The sequence below is a fragment of the Ovis canadensis genome, chromosome 3 (genome assembly GCF_042477335.2).
Source record: "Ovis canadensis isolate MfBH-ARS-UI-01 breed Bighorn chromosome 3, ARS-UI_OviCan_v2, whole genome shotgun sequence".
In the NCBI taxonomy this organism is placed as follows: domain Eukaryota; kingdom Metazoa; phylum Chordata; class Mammalia; order Artiodactyla; family Bovidae; genus Ovis; species Ovis canadensis.
Window position 1 is genome coordinate 34,608,773 of NC_091247.1, and position 13,332 is coordinate 34,622,104.

Below are 13,332 nucleotides of genomic sequence, written 5' to 3' on the forward strand. Positions count from 1 at the left end.
ATGGCTCCGATTTGGGAGCTCACCATCCCACTGCCACCATATGTCAGCCTTCTACTATTATTTGGTTTCCTTGTCTGGGGGCTTTGGATGCTGTTTTCTGGGAAACAGAATAGGGAACAGGTGGCAGCCAAGACATGCTCAGAGGTACGTGGTGCAACAGTCTCTTGAAATTATCTGCTCCTTTACTCTGCTCCTGGAGACATAGAAACTCCTAATCTTGGCCTATGGGAAGAACTGACAGTGGAAAGAGGGAAGTTGAGATAGTACCTATGGATGTCTTCCTATAAGTCATCCTCAGTTCTTTTCCTTTCAATTCATTTCAACAAACCTTGAGCACCTATTATATATGGCAGCATACTGGGCATTGAAGAAGAATAAAACACCATCTCCACCTTTTCAAGGTGTAGCAGGGGAGACAGACAAATATATGTATATACATATAGCCCAAGGAAAGAGAAAGGGATGAGTTAATAGATGTATAAATATTGCTAAATAGATGGGAGGTAAAGAGTACTGTAAGATCTATAAAATATCTTTGGGGGAGCTTAGGTTTGAGTTGTGTTTCAGAGGAAGGATACGATTTTAAAAGTGGATAGGATAGGGGGAGGAGAGTAATGGATGACTTCTGGACAGAAGGAATTGATTGGGAGAAAGCAAGGGAAGCAGAAGAGTGATAGGAGTGTTTTGAAGAGAGGTGAAAACATCTACCCGGATGGAGTGTAGAAGTGTAGGGAATGGTTTGGGGAAAACTGAGAGGAAAAGAGGTTAGAAAAAGGAAAGAAGTTAGAAGTCCTCTTGTAGAGGGATTCAAATGCCAGACTGAATAGTTTGCATAAATACTACTCTGTCTGCAACTGAAAGATATTAAAGATTTTAAAGCCAGGTGAAAGTGTACTTAGATCTGCGTCATCTAAACAGAATTTAAACTTAAGAAAATTTAAACTTTTTTCCTCAAACTTATCATTTGGGAGTCTAATTAAAAAGCAGATTCTGATTCAGTAGTCAGGGGAAGGGATTGAGAGTCTGCAATTCTAAGGAGCTCCCAGGTGATGCTACTGCTGTTAAACTGAGCACCATACTTTGGGTTTTTTGGTCGTTTGTATTTGTACTTGTTTGGTGTTTTGTTTCATTTTGGTTTTTGGCCACATTACCTGACAGAAATCTTAGTTCCCTGAGCAGGGATTGAACCCTGGGCCGTGGCACCGAGTCCTAACCACTGGACTGCCAGAGAAGTCCCAAGTACCATACTTTCAATGTGAGGCTTTACATACCTCCAGTGAGTGCTTCCCTTGTGGCTCAGCTGGTAAAGAATCCACCTGCAATGCGGGAGACCTGGGTTGGGAAGATCCCCTGGAGAAGGGAATGGCTACCCACCCCAGCAGAATTGCCTGGGGAATTCTAGGGACAGAGGAGCCTGGTGGGTTACAGTCCATGGGGTCCCAAAGAGTCGGACACGACTGAAGCAACTTAGCACAGCACAGCACAGTGAGTGCCTACGTTAGTTCCCTGGCTTGGTTAAACCAATAGAGGCTACGTTAAAAATGTAGTGAGGAGAGAAAAGGAACTGAAAGAACCAGAGCAGCAAGATGGGAAAGAGGACCTTGATTCACTCCCCCAGTGTTTATCACCTGCCACCAACACCATGTACAAGGCATTCCTCTGGGGACTATGGGTGAAGCAGTTAATGGAAGGAACAAAAATCTCTGCCCTCTGGGCTGTAAAAGGATAAGGGCCTTGGGTGAAAATTTGGATGTAGGAAGCAAGGCAGAAAGAGCGAAGGGGAAATTCCAATGGATAGGACTCTGAGCTTCCATTGAAGGGAGCATGAGTTTGAGCCCTGGTTGAAGAACTAAGACCCTGCCACACTATGTGCCCAAAAAAAGGACAAAAAGAGAAAGCGAAGAGACTGAGTCTTTTTTCCTGATTGGACCTTAAATACAAACAGTTGACTGTGAACATTATCATCATTTTCCTACGAGGACTATATTCATCTTTGTATCCTCCATGCCTGGTATACTACCTTTCACGTAGTAAGCACTCCACCTAGGTTTGTGAAATCAAAGAATGGCTTCTCAGTTTTAACCCTGTATGATTGAAAAGATGGCATTTTAAACAACACAGGAAACATCTGACAAAAGTTACAAGTGTGGCAGGAGGCAGAAAACATATGTATTGTGGAGATATTAATCAAGCTTCTCAAATTAATAGTCTAGACTTGGGCTATCCAGTTTAATATCTGTTGGCTACATATGGCCATTTAAATTTAAATTGACCAAAATTAAATAAAATTTAAAATTTGGTTCCTTAATTGCACTACCTACATTCAAGTGTTCAGATAGATAGGATGATTTCCATCATCATAGAATATTCTGTTGGGTGGCACTAACCTAGACTTTAGATCTTGGAGATAGATAGTGGCTATGTATTTGGCCACAAAGTCCTTTTAGTTTTTTTTCTCAGAAACATTTCTCAAATGTGGCCATCCAGATTCAGTGTCAATGTTTTAACTACAATTCCTCTTGAACTGTTTTCAGTCTCTAAGTGGTCTCCTACAAATGTTTTACAGCCTAAGAGCATAGACCCTGGCTCTACAAAACAACACAACAGCACACACACAACCTCCCAAAGCTAATTGTGCCACTCCACTAAAAGTCACTAAAGAAACTAATAGGGACTTCCCTGGCAGTCCAGAGGTTAAGACTGTGCACTTCCACTGTAAGGGGTACACATTTGATCCCTGGTTGGGGAGCTAAGATCCCACATGTCTCTTGGCATGGCCAAAAACAAACAAACAAAAAGAAACTAACAAAAATTTATCAGCATCCCACTGCCTGCAGCATTTCTTAAACTTTTTGACTTTCAAACTTCTTTGTCTAAATTTGTCAATCACCTTAAAAATTTAAAAATTGTTTAATCACTTTTTCATAATATTTAAGCGATTTGGGATAAATAATATTTTATTTTACAACACCGTGTTTTCTTAAAATTGCAAAGTTCATTTTAATATCATCTGTAAGAGATAAATGTTCACTTTTTCTCATGTAACAAGAGATGCGTGACATTTAATTGACTTAACAGATATGAACCCCCCCCCAAACATTTAGGCCTGAAAAATGGCAAATGTATTTCTTTGTCTACATCAAATATAATCCAGCTTAAACTTCCTATCACCTGGGTTGGCACAAAGTCTAGTATCTGTTTTTCTTCCCATATGAGAACCCTGGAGTGGGTGCAATTTGTCCAAAATAGCAGAGGGCAGGTCCTTAGCTATGGAAACAGCTGTTACTTTTCTTCTTTGCCATCTGAAGGCAAAAATTGCAGTTGTGTGCCAAGCTTAGTCACAGAAACCTTTGCCAAGGCCCCCAGTCCACTATATCTGAGCTCTTAAGAGCAGGAGGAATAAACTGCATCAGGCTGAGGGCCTCACTCCCTACCAAACCTGTAGCGTCCCTGTTGCTTCCCAGTTTCAGGGAGTCGGCTCATCTCTTCTAAACTCCAGAAGCACCAAACACTAAACCTCTGGCACAGTTCAGCTTAAAATTCTCCACAGGCCTAGTCTTATATGAGGGTTATCTCACATATTGAGATATAGCATACACTGGAAGTTCCAACCAATTTCTGCACCCAAAAACTAGCTATCTATTCCAGATTAGGAGAAACAAGACTGTAAGAACACAGTCCTGGCTACCTTTTTTGGTGAGGGGAAACATCTCTCCCAGAAGAATGCAGCAATAAACACAAGGTGGAGTGTAACTTATTCCATGCCGCTCTTCTACATAAAAAAAATTCTCACTACATATTTATGTAAGAAGAAGCTTTTTTTTTTTTTCCCCAAAATCCTACTTTTTATTCAGGTACACAGGTTCCCCTTCACTTTTACCACAATAAAAAAATTAAAACAACAACAAAGAAAAGTAGAGTGAGTCTATGGAACCTTTTATAAGCCAAAATGACACAAAGAGAAGCGATAACCTTAGCATATATCTTCCTAATGGATGCATAGAATAAATTGAGATAAAGCACAGATGCTCACAGACACATTGCAAAGCTATGACGGCCTGATGCTGAGATGCTGAGTAGAGTTCCCAGGGAAGCTGTGTGGCAGGGCCATTCTTGCTGCTGGAGTGCGTGCTGCTTCTACAATAACTCACTGCAAAATGAACGTTGAATGTTTTTTGCCTTTGTTTCCCCCATAAAAATAAAAATCCTCTGTAGAATTCTTTCAGTTAGCAAAAACATACTAATATAGGTCTTTCTTAAAATGGAAGCAGCATAAAGCAAATTTGCAAGAAGTGGAGGACACTTGTAGTTACATGCAGTAAAATGCACAGATACTAAGTGTACCGCTTGATGAATTTTGATAAATTCATACACTCATCAACTAACACCCCAGTCAAGGTACAGCAAGCATTGCCATAATCCTGGAAAGTTCCCTCATGTTCTTTTCTACTCAAAGGAAACATCATTTCTGATTTCTATCATCATGGATTAGTTTTGCCTATTCTTGAAACTTGTTTAAATACACAGTGTTTTAATATACAATGTATATTCTTTACTATCTGGCTTCTTTTTGCTGAGCATATTTTTGAGGTTCATGTATGTTGTCAACAATAAATTCTGAAGTGCCATTATGTCATGCTTATTAGTTTGGGGACCTAATGTATATTGAAATATATAAAATGATATTTAACTATCTGCTGGCATAAAAAATAAACCAAACATTTTCATTTCATGATCCAGTGGCTATAATTCTTGCATATTGCATTTCAAAAAGCCAGTTGTTATTTTATACTTAAAAATGTATATTTATTTGACAAAGTGAGGTTTCAGGATGTTCATTGCAAATGACACATTCTTGATATGGAACCCTACTTCCAGGAGGAGAAAAATTCCTTGGGCAAGTGGTAATATGTTTAATTTTAGTAGATGATGTTGAACAGTTTTCTAAAGTGATTATACCCATTTACATTCCCACAAGTAGGGTGCGAGTGTTCCAGTTTCTCCACATTCTTGCCAGTACTTGTATCTAAGTTCAGTTACTCTAACGAGTATGTTTGGTATTGCATTGTGGTTTTTTTTTTTTTTTAGTTTTTTATTTTTTAAATTTTAAAATCTTTAATTCTTACATGCTTTCCCAAACATGAACCCCCCTCCCACCTCCCTCCCCATAACATCTTTCTGAGTCATCCCCATGCACCAGCCCCAAGCATGCTGCATCCTGCGTCAGACATAGACTGGCGATTCATTTCACATGATAGTATACATGTTAGAATGTCATTCTCCCAAATCGTCCCACCCTCTCCCTCTCCCTCTGAGTCCAAAAGTCCATTATACACATCTGTGTCTCTTTCCCTGTCTTGCATACAGGGTCGTCATTGCCATCTTCCTAAATTCCATATATATGTGTTAGTATACTGTATTGGTGTTTTTCTTTCTGGCTTACTTCACTCTGTATAATCGGCTCCAGTTTCATCCATCTCATCAGAACTAATTCAAATGAATTCTTTTTAACAGCTGAGTAATACTCCATTGTGTATATGTACCACAGCTTTCTTATCCATTCATCTGCTGATGGACATCTAGGTTGTTTCCATGTCCTGGCTATTATAAACAGTGCTGCGATGAACATTGGGGTACATGTGTCTCTGCATTGTGGTTTAATGAGCATTTCCCTAATGATAAATGATATGGAACAACTTCTCAGGTTTATTGGTCTTTTGGAAATCCTCTTGTGAACTGTCTGCTCATCTGCCCATTTGTAAGGATTGGGTTGTCAACCTTTTAAATACTTATTGACTTTTAGGAATTCTTTAATTATGCATATGAGTCTTTTGTCAGTTATAGGTATTAAAAACAAATCCTCACTCTGTGGCTTACCTTTTCACTCACAATGGTGTGTTAAAAAGAAGTTCTTAATTTTAGTGAAATCTAATTTATCAATTTTGGATTTACGTTTAATGATTTTTCTGCTTTTTTCCAGTGTGAAAAATCTTTGCCCATTGCTAGGCTATGATGATACTCTTTTATGTTTCTTCTAAAAAGCTTTTTTTTTTTTTTTTCCATTTCACATTTAGATCTATGATCCATCTCAAATTACTTTTTCTGTATGATGTGTAAGGTAGGGATAAAAGTTCTTTTTTGTTCTACACAGATATCCAATTCCTCCAGTAGGGCAGGGAATCAGCACAATTTAGTTGCTCAGTCCTGTCTGACTCTTTGCAGCCGCATGGACTGCAGCATGCCAGGCTTCTCAGTCCATCCCGGAGCTCGCTCAAAGCAAGGCAGGGATGACTGTGAAATAAATGAAGCACTCAACTTGGGGACAACATTTAAGGTCACCATAAAACTTTGTGATTAAGATAATATTTAATGCAATACTGTTAAAAAAGACAAACTTAATGTGGAAAATCTACAATGAACAAAATATTAGAATTTTAAAATTGACTCTGCACTTACATGACCATACCTCACCACCTCACTCTAAAATCCTGGTCCTTTCTTCCAACACCATTTATTGAAATAACCATCATTTTCTCATTGACTTGCACTGGTGACCCTGTCATAAATTAGGTAATTATATATAAGTGTGGTTCTGTTTCAAGAGTCTCCTCTTTGTCACACTGGTTTATTTTCTATACTTGCACTGACAACTGTTCTTAAATATATAATTGTTTTGTAGATGGTCTTGAAATCTGGCCCAGTAAATATTCCAACTTTGACCTTCAAAATTGCCTTAGCTATTCTAGGTCATTGAACAAATTTTAAAATCATTCTGTTAACTGTCACATAAAGACATTCAGGATTTTGATTGAAATTGCGTTGGATTTGTAGTTCAAATTGAGGATAACTGACTTCCTAAAAATAATCAGTCTTCTGACCTATGAATGTATTTGTATCTCCATTTATTTAGGTCTTCTTATATCTTCCAATAATACTTAGTTTTCAATAAAGAAGGTTTTTTAAAATTATAGTGATTGTTTTTCATTTTTATTATGAAATTTTTCAAACAAATCAATAGCATGTAGAAATATATAATGAATCTCCATGAACCCATCACCCAGGTTCAACTCTCTTACCACATAATTTTGTAGCTAATCTCAGATAATATAATTTCATTAATAATTAAATATGAATATCTAAAAAATTAAGGGCTCTTTGAAAACACTTAATAATATTATTATGCCTAAAACTTTAATAATAATCCTTGAATACCATTAGATACCATCAGTATTCAAATTTCAATTGTCTCATAAATGATACAAAGTATTGTTTACAGTCTGTTTAACTCAAGATCAAATAAGGTCCACATATCGAGATTGGTTGGTGTGTTTCTTAAGTTCTTTCTAATTTGTATTAATAGATTCTCCACCTCTATATTTTTCTTTGCATTATTTTTTTTCTTTCCATTTTTGTATTAAAGAAAGATTGGTTGGTGGTTTCTTACATTTTTTCTAATTTGTAGATTCCCCACCTCCGTGATTTTCTTTCTTTCCATTTTTTGTATTAAAGAAAGGGGCTGTTTATCTTCTAGAGTTTTTCAAGCAGAATTTTGCTTATTAAATGCCCCAGTTGTCATTTATGTTTTTTTTGTCTTCTGTGTTTCCTATAAATGAGGAAGTTGGATCTAGGCCTTATCAGAATTAGGCTTGTTTTCGGGGGGCAAGATTATTTCATAGATAATGATGGTTATCAGGAGGTTCAGAGTGTTTGGTTTGGTATAATATTTGAAGTGTCATCTTCTAAATGATGCCAATGCCTGGAAATAAGTAGATGTTTTTATATTGATCTTCTACTCAGTGAAGTGAAAGTTGCTCAATTGTGTCTGACTCTTTGCGACCCCATGGACTATACAGTCCATGGAATTCTCTAGGCCAGAATACTGGAGTGGATAGCCTTTCCCTTCTCCAGGGGATCTTCCCAACCCAGGGATGGAACCCAGGTCTTCCCCACTGCAGGTGGATTCTTTACCAGCTGAGCCACAAGGGAAGCCCAAGAATACTGGAGTGGGTAGCCTATCCTTCTCCAGCGATCTTCCCAACCCAGGAGTAGAACCGGGGCCCTCCTGCATTGAGGGCGGATTCTTTACCAACTGAGCTATCAGGGAAGCCCCCTTATGCTCAGAGACTTTGCTAAATTTGCTTATCACTCCTTAAAACTTATCTATATATTCTTGTTTGAAAAGTATATTGTGATATTCTATACAATCATATTGTCTGAGAGTGATAATTTTATTTCTTCTTTTTCAGTCCTTATGCCTTTTATTTCTTTTCCTTGCTCTTTTGCACTGACTAGAACTTCAAGTACATTGTTCAACAGAAGTGATGCTAGTGGAAATCTTTATCTTCTTTTTATTTATTTAAAAAATATATGTGTGTATCTATTTCTTTGGCTGCATCAGATTTTAGCTGTGACACCCGGAATCTTGGGCAGAATCTTCTGTTGCACTTAGTTGCTCTACGGCATGTGGGAGCTTCGTTCCCTGATCAGGAATCAAATTCTCATCCCCTAAATTGCAAGGCAAATTTTAATCACTGGACCACCAAGGAAGCCCCTTCTTCTTTTTTTTTTTTTTTTTAATACAGAAGGAGGTTTTCCTTACCTCATCCTTCATGTATATTGTTTTCTACGTGATTTTTGCAAATGTTCATTAGATTAAGAAAGCTTTCTTTTATTTCTAGTTTGCTAAGAATTTTTGCATGAATGGGTATTGAATTTTATCAAGGCTTTTTCTGCCTCTATTGAGATGCTCATATGCCTTCTCTTGTTTATTCTACTAATGTGCTGCATTACAATTAATTTCTAAAATATTAAACTACCTGGGAATTCCTGGAATAAATATGACGTTTGTGATGTTGTTAATGATCCTTTTAATGTATTAATAGTTTGCTGATATGTCATTTAGAGTTTTTATATCTGTATTTTAAAAAGTATCTTAGAAAACATTTGCATTTTTTTGCACTTGTAATGATGAAAATAATTGACCTGTAATTTTCCTTTCTAGTACTATCTTTATCAGATTTTAGAATCAAGATTATTCTAGTATTAGTATAGTATTAGTTGCTCAGTTGTGTCCGACTCTTTGCGACCCCATGGACTGTAGCCCGCCAGGCTCCTCTGTCCATGGAATTCTCCAGGCAAGAAAACTGGAGTGGGTTGCAGTTCTCTTCTCCAGGAAGGTTATTCTAGGTCCCTACAATAAAGGGAGAAGTAATCCGTTTTTCTTTTTCATTAACAGCCAAAGCATTTCTATCACTCAGGAAATTCCAAGGGTTTTTGGACCTTTGGGTCAGGAACCCAAGACAAACACCAAATATATTCTTTATTATTACACACAACACTGCTGTGTGGTGTGCTTAGTTGCTTAGTCATGTCTGACTCTTTGTGATCCCATGGACTGTAGCCCACCAGGGTCTTCTGTCCATGGGGATTTTCCAGGCAAGTGTACTGGAGTGGGTTGCCACGCCCTCCTTCAGGGGATCTTCCCAACCCAGGGACTGAACCCAAGTCTCCTGCATTGCAGGCAGATTCTTTACCCTCTGAGCCACACACAACACATGCACTGCTGTTGCTGCTGCTAAGTCGCTTCAGTCGTGTCCGACTCTGTGTGACCCCATAGACGGCAACCCACAAGGCTCTGCCGTCCCAAGGATTCTCCAGGCAAGAACACTGGAGTGGGTTGCCATTTCCTTCTCCAATGCATGAAAGTGAAAAGTGAAAGTGAAGTCGCTCAGTCGTGTCCGACTGTTAGCGACCCCATGGACTGCAGCCCACCAGGCTCCTCCATCCATGGGATTTTCCAGGCAAGAGTACTGGAGTGGGGTGCCATTGCCTTCTCTGCAAGACATGCACACCTGAACACAAATGTGAGAGCAAGAGAGAGAATTGGCTTACATAATTATATGGGCTGACAAACCCAATTCTTATGGCAGGTTGAAAACTCAGGGTTTCTGTTTTTCCATCTTAAGGCAGAATTCCTTCCTCTTCAGGAAACATACCTCATTCTCTGCTTTAAGGCCATCAACTAATAGGATGATGCCCACCTACATTATGTAGGGTAATTTATTTTACTTAAAGTCTACTGATTTTAGATGTTAATCATATCTTAAAAATACTTCTACAGCAACATCTAGACTACTGTTTGGTCACAACCAGGGGTACCATTGCCTAGCATATAAAATTAACCATCATGACATAAAATTAACATAAAACTAATCATCACAACCTTTTTTTTTCTTCTAAGAATGTTATAGTTTTGGCTCTGCGATCTAAGTCTTTGATACATTTTTAGCTAATTTTTGTAAATAGCATGAAGGGTTCAACTTCATTTTTTTTTATTTTTGGCTGTGCTGGATCTTCCTTGCTGTGTGGTCTTTTCTCTAAATGCGGTGAGCAGAGGCTACTCTAGTTGTGATGTGTGGGCTTCTCATTGCAGTGGTTTCTCTTGTTGCAGAGCCATGCTTTAGGGCACGTAGGTTCAGAGCTGTGGTTCCCAGCCTTGAGAGCACAGGCTCAATAGTTGTGGTGCATGGGTTTAGTTGCTCCACACCATGTGGGATCTTCCCAGGTCAGGGATTGAACCTGTGCCTTCTGCAACAGCAGGCAGATTTTTTACCACTAAGCCATCAGGGAAGCTCCACCCACCCCCACAACTTCATTTTTTTCTATATGTTTATTCAGATGTCCCAGCACCATTTGTTGAATGACTGGTCTTTCCCTGTTGAGTGGTCTTGGTATCCTTATAGAAAATCAATTGGTTGTAAATATGAGTGTTTATTTCTAGACTCTCAGTTCTGGTCCATTAATCTATATGTCCATCCTTATATTAGTACCAAACTGTTTTTGACTACTGTAGCTTTGTTGAAAGTTTTAAAATCAGAAAGTGTGAGTAGTTCAACTTGTTTTTCTTTTTCAGGATTGTTTTGGCTATTTAGGGTCCCTTGTAATTTCACATGAATTTTAGCTTTGCTGTTTCTGCCAAAATGAGAAGTAAAAGGCATCCAAATTGGAAAGGAAAAAGTAACTGGGATTTTGATAGGATTATACTGAATCTGTAAATTGCTTATAAGTATTGCTATCTTAACAAAATTAAATCTTCCCATCCGTTAGTAAGCCTGTCTTTCCACTTAAGTCTTCTTTAATGTCTTCAACAATGCTTTGTAGTTTTCAGTATGTAAGACTTACATCCCTTTGGTTAAATTTATTTCTACATAGACAAATACTGTATGATATAATTTATGTGGAATCTAAAAAATAATACAAACAAATGTATATATAAAACAGTGTCACAGATAAAGAAGAAAACAGTCATTACCAGAGGGGAGAGGGAAGGGGGAAGAGCAAATTAGGGGTATGGGATTAAGAAACACAAATTACTATGTATAGAAAAAGATATATATATATCATATAGTAATAGTTTATATTACTATGTATAGAATATATACATTGTACATTAGGAATTATAACCATTATCTTGTAATAACTTTTAATGGAGTATAATATATAAAAATACTGAATCACTATATGCTGTATACCAGAAACTAATATTATATTGCAAATCAACTATACTGCAGTAAAAAAATCATTCTTAAGTATTTTATTTTTTAATTAAAAAATTTTATCCTTTATGATACTAAAAATGGAATTATATTCTTCATTTTCTTTCCACATTGTTCACTGTATGTGGAAATACAACTTATATTTGTGTGTTGATGTTGTGTCTTTTAACTTTTAGAGGTAAATTTATTTATTAGCTCTAATAATTTTTTGTATATATGTGTTCTTTAGGATTTTCTGTAAGTAAGATTATATCCTGTGTGGACAGAGATAATTTTACTTTTTCCTTTCTAATTTGGGTGTCTTTTATTTCTCTTTCTTACCTAATTGCTCTGGTTAGAACTTCCAGTACAATGTTATGAAGAAGTAGTGAAAGTGGGCATCCTTTTTTAATTGAATTATAATTGATTTACAATGTTGTGTTGCTGCTGCTGCTGCTAAGTCACTTCAGTTGTGTCCGACTCTGTGCGACCCCATAGACGGCAGCCCACCAGGCTCCCCTGTCCCTGGGATTCTTCAGGCAAGAACACTGGGGTGGGTTGCCATTTCCTTCTCCAATGCATAAAGTGAAAAGTGAAGGTGAAGTCGCTCAGTCGTGCCCAACTCTTAGCGACCCCATGGACTGCAGCCTACCAGGCTCCTCCATCCATGGGATTTTCCAGGCAAGAGTACTGGAGTGGGGTGCTGTGGCCTTCTCCAATGTTGTGTTAGTTTGACTGAAAATGTCTCTTTTTCATCTTTAACTTTAAAAAATTTATTTTTTTTATTTGAAGGATAAGAATTTTGTTATTTTCTGCCAAATGGATAGTTTCACTGAGTATAAAGCCCTGAGTAGTTATTTTCTTTTAGCATACCAGTGGAAACAGTGTCAGACTTTATTTTTTTGGGCTCCAAAATCACTGCAGATGGTGACTGTAGCCATGAAATTAAAAGACGCTTACTCCTTGGAAGAAAAGTTATGACCAACCTAGATAGCATAATGAAAAGCAGAGATGTCACTTTGCCAACAAAGGTCCGCCTAGTCAAGGCTATGGTTTTTCCTGTGGTCATGTATGGATGTAAGAGTTGGACTGTGAAGAAGGCTGAGTGCCGAAGAATTGATGCTTTTGAACTGTGGTGTTGGAGAAGACTCTTGAGAGTCCCTTGGACTGCAAGGAGATCCAACCAGTCCATTCTGAAGGCGATCAGCCCTGGGATTTCTCTGGAAGGAATGATACTAAAGCTGAAACTCCAGTACTTTGGCCACCTCATGCGAAGAGTTGACTCATTGGAAAGGACTCTGATGCTGGGAGGGATTGGCGGCAGGAGGAGAAGGGGATGACAGGATGAGATGGCTGGATGGCATCACTGACTCGATGGATGTGAGTCTGAGTGAACTCTGGGAGTTGGTAATGGACAGGGAGGCCTGGTGTGCTGTGATTCATGGGGTCACAAAGAGTTGGATATGACTGAGCGACTGAACTGAACTGAACTGAAAAGAAAATAATGTTATTTTAAAAGATGTTATTCCACTGTTTTCTGGATTCCATTATTTCTAAAAAGATATAAACTGTTAATCTTATTGCTCCTTTGAATGTTATGAGTCCTTCATCTTTGGCTCTTTTAAAAATTCAGCAACTTTGGTTTTCAGCATGTACTTTCTAAGTTTGGCTTTTCTTTGTCTTTACATTGCTCATAACACTTCTTGCACTTATAGCTTGAATCTCAGGCTTTCTCAGTTTTGGAAATTTCCTGGGGCTAAACTTTCCCCCTGAATATAGGCTTTAGTTTTTAGAGCAG

General features: G+C 37.9%; 1 protein-coding gene across 1 annotated transcript in view; it reads left to right on the forward strand.

Moving 5' to 3' along the window:
* Positions 1 to 13,332, forward strand: part of SPATA31H1 (SPATA31 subfamily H member 1) — a 38,628-nt gene continuing 25,296 nt past the window's right edge. Inside the window, exon 1 of the mRNA XM_069581913.1 lies at positions 1 to 144. Coding sequence (XP_069438014.1) covers positions 1 to 144 — 144 coding nt within the window. The remainder of the gene's footprint in view (positions 145 to 13,332) is intronic.